Source organism: Capricornis sumatraensis, chromosome 16 (genome assembly GCF_032405125.1).
Source record: "Capricornis sumatraensis isolate serow.1 chromosome 16, serow.2, whole genome shotgun sequence".
Taxonomy (NCBI): domain Eukaryota; kingdom Metazoa; phylum Chordata; class Mammalia; order Artiodactyla; family Bovidae; genus Capricornis; species Capricornis sumatraensis.
The window spans coordinates 5,510,727-5,514,192 of record NC_091084.1 but is presented as its reverse complement, the minus strand read 5'-3'; the positions used below and the strand labels follow the sequence as shown (position 1 = coordinate 5,514,192).

Below are 3,466 nucleotides of genomic sequence, written 5' to 3'. Positions count from 1 at the left end.
GTAGTTTAAATTTAAATTGAATCCTAATTTACCTTGTTTTCTTAGCAGTACACGTACATGAAGATAAACATTATTCCAAGAAATGGCAAAAGTATGGGAAATTTTATAACTCACTATATTTTTTCCTAGTATGCAACTCATTAACCAAATATTCTGGGAAACCGTTGGCAGGTGCTGGCTGAGAGGACAGGGCTTAAAACCCATCTTGGATAAAAAAAAAAAAAAAACTATTTAATCATTTAGCTAAAAATGGTATTTTTTACATGCAATGCATGTGGTGAATCAGTGAAGAAGGTACAAGTGGAAAAGCATGTGGCTCTTTGCCGAAACTGCGAATGTCTTTCCTGCATCGACTGCAGCAAAGACTTCTGGGGTGATGACTATAAAAACCATGTGAAATGCATAAGCGAAGATCAGAAGTATGGTGGCAAAGGGTATGAAGGCAAAACCCACAAAGGCGATGTTAAACAGCAGGCTTGGATTCAGAAAATTCATGAATTAATAAAAAGACCCAATGTCAGCCCCAAAGTGAGGGAACTGTTAGAGAAAATTAGTGGTTTTGACAACGTTCCCAGGAAAAGGGCAAAATTTCAGAATTGGATGAAGAACAGCTTAAAAGTTCATAATGAATCTATCCTGGAGCAGGTGTGGAATATCTTTTCCAAAGCTTCCAGCAATGAACCCGTCGGTAAGGGGCCAGATCAGCAGCCACCAGAGCCAGTGACCAAGCCATGTGCAGAGAACAACACCGAGGGCCTGCCCTCCAAAGCAAACAGCAGCATGGAAGAGCCAGCAGAGGCCAAGAAGAATAAGAGAGAAAGGAAGGCAGAACGGCAGAAGAATAGGAAAAAAGAAAAGAAAGAACTAAGACTAGAAAACCACCAGGAGAACACAAAGAGTCAGAAGCCTAAAAAGTGCAAAGCGGCACAGGAGGCCGAGCAGGAGGCAGCTGATGGCTCCTCAGGGATGAAGAGCCAGAGGAAGAAGGGCAAGGCCGTGCGTGCCCAGGATGGGGCGGTGGATGGAGGCGCTGAGGTGGGGGAGCAGGCAGATGCTGGTCCAGGGAAAAGAAAGCGCAAGCACTCGGAAGTTGAAGCAGATTCTAAGAAGAAAAAGATTAAGCTCCCAGAGAATTCTGAGGATGGAGAACTGGAAAACCATGAGGCTCCTGCTAAAGGTAAATTCAACTGGAAGGGAACTATTAAAGCAGTTCTGAAACAGGCCCCAGACAACGAAATGACAATCAAGAAGCTAAGGAACAAGGTTTTAGCTCAGTATTATGCAGTGAAGAATGAACATCACAAATCTGAAGAGGAACTCCTGGTCATCTTCAACAAGAAAATCAGCAAGAACCCCACCCTGACGTTATTGAAGGACAAGGTCAAGCTTTTAAATTGAACATTTTTATATTTAACAATTGAGTCCATTCTGTTGATCTCTTTCCTTTCATAGTTGTCTGTAAAACATGTAATGAATTGTCACAACTCGAATTTTGCCTTCCAAAGCCGTATTTTTAAGTTAAGAAAAAAGTATATTTTGGTAGAACTTCTATGACAAAATAAAATATATTCTTATCCCCCCCCAAAAAAAAAAAATATTCTGGTAGCCTCCATCAGATTGATACATAAGAACGACAGATTTTAGTTACATTTAGGGAAACCCATATCAAATGGCTTCGCTGGTGGCTCGGATGACAAAGAATATGCCTGCACTACAGGAGACCCGGGTTCAATCCCCAGGTCAGAAAGATCACCTGGAGAGGAAATGGCAACCCACTCCAGGATTCTTGCCTAGAGAATCCCACGGACAGAAGAGCTTGGTGGGCTAGAGTCCATGATGTTGCAAAAAGTAGACAAGATTGAATGAATAACACTTGCATTTCACTTTCGTATCAAATGGCATTTCCAAACTTAGAATCTTAGAACAGAGAAGCAACCTTTAAGTTCTATCAACCTTCTTACCTCAAATCCTTGCACGGAATTCTTTCTCTCTAGTGTTGACGAGTTCATCCTAAGCATACCTGATGCTACATAGATAATCAGAGTATTCTAAAAGCTGTTTATTAAGACGTAGCAAATCCCATATCTCTCTAGGATCCTTCTGCCTTCCCAAGGGCTCTTTTTTTCCCCATGATTTATGAGAACAACATCCCTTATAAAAGCAGAAGTCTTGGCTTATATACTCTGGAAGGCAAAGTCATTTACAGTTTCAGTAATATTGTCTGTCAAATTTATGGAAGCAACTGAAATTCTTCCTAAAATATTTGATTACATGCTACATATAGGGGCTTCCCTGATGGCTCAGTGGGAAGGAAGTCTCCTGCAATGCAGGAGACCCAGGTTTGATCCCTGGATTGGCAAGATCCCCTGGAGGAGGGCATGGCAACCCACTCTGGTTATTCTTGTCTGAAGAATCCCATGGGCACAAGCACAGTACATAGGGTCACAAAGAATTAGATACCACTGAAGTGACTGAGCATGCATGCTGATGTGTGTGCTGCATATAGTTATAAGTACTTATTTGCCACTGGTCAGAAACCAATAAATAGAATCTAATAGAGAAGCATGATCAAAATGTTCAATGTCACATGCTGCTGCTAAGTCACTTCAGTCATGTCTGACTCTGTGCAACCCCATAGACAGCAGCCCACCTGGCTCTCCCATCCCTGGGATTCTCCAGGCAAGAATACTGGAGTGGGTTGCCATTTCCTTCTCCAATACATGAAAGTGAAAGCGAAGTCGTGTCCGACTCCTAGCGATCCCGCCTACCAGGCTCCTCCATTCATGGGACCTTCCCAGCAAGAGTACTGGAATGGGTTGCCATTGCCTTCTCCAATATGAAGTGATAAAGTTTTATATAAGTAAAGCAAAGGGTAATTTCCATTCAGTTCAGTTCAGTTTTTCAATCAGTGTCTGATTCTTTGCGACCCCATGGACTGCAGCACGTCAGGTACCTGTTCATCAAAAATTCCCAGAGTTTGCTCAAACTCATGTCCATTGAGTACGTGATGCCATCCAAACATCTCATCCTCTCTCATCCCCTTCTCCCACCTTCAATCTTTCGAAGCAGCAGGCTCTTTTCCAATGTGTTAGTTCTTTTCATCAGGTGGCCAAAGTATTGGAGTTTCAGCTTCAGCATCAGTCCTTCCAATGAATATTCAGGACTGATTTCTTTTAGGATTGACTGACTTGATCTCCTTACCGTCCAAGGGACTCAGAAGAGTCTTCTCCAACATGTATAATATCATATAAGAAATGAATCACCAGTCTAGGTTTGATGCAGGATACAGGATGCTTGGGGCTGGTGCACTTGGATGACCCAGAGAGACATGGTATGGGGAGGGAGGTGGGAGAGGGGTTCAGGATTAGGAACATGTGTACACCCATGGTGGATTCATGTTGATGTATGGCAAAACCAATATAGGATTGTAAAGTAAAATAAAGTAAAAAAAAAAAAAAAAAAAAAA

The 3,466-nt window shown here is 42.2% G+C and overlaps 1 protein-coding gene across 1 annotated transcript; it reads left to right on the top strand.

The window, feature by feature from the left end:
- The first annotated feature begins 249 nt into the window (after window positions 1-249).
- LOC138092752 (cell growth-regulating nucleolar protein-like) lies at window positions 250-1,398 on the top strand. The gene has a single exon (XM_068988806.1). It carries the CDS (start codon window positions 250-252, stop codon window positions 1,396-1,398), a length of 1,149 nt encoding a protein of 382 aa, XP_068844907.1.
- The last annotated feature ends 2,068 nt before the right edge of the window (window positions 1,399-3,466 follow it).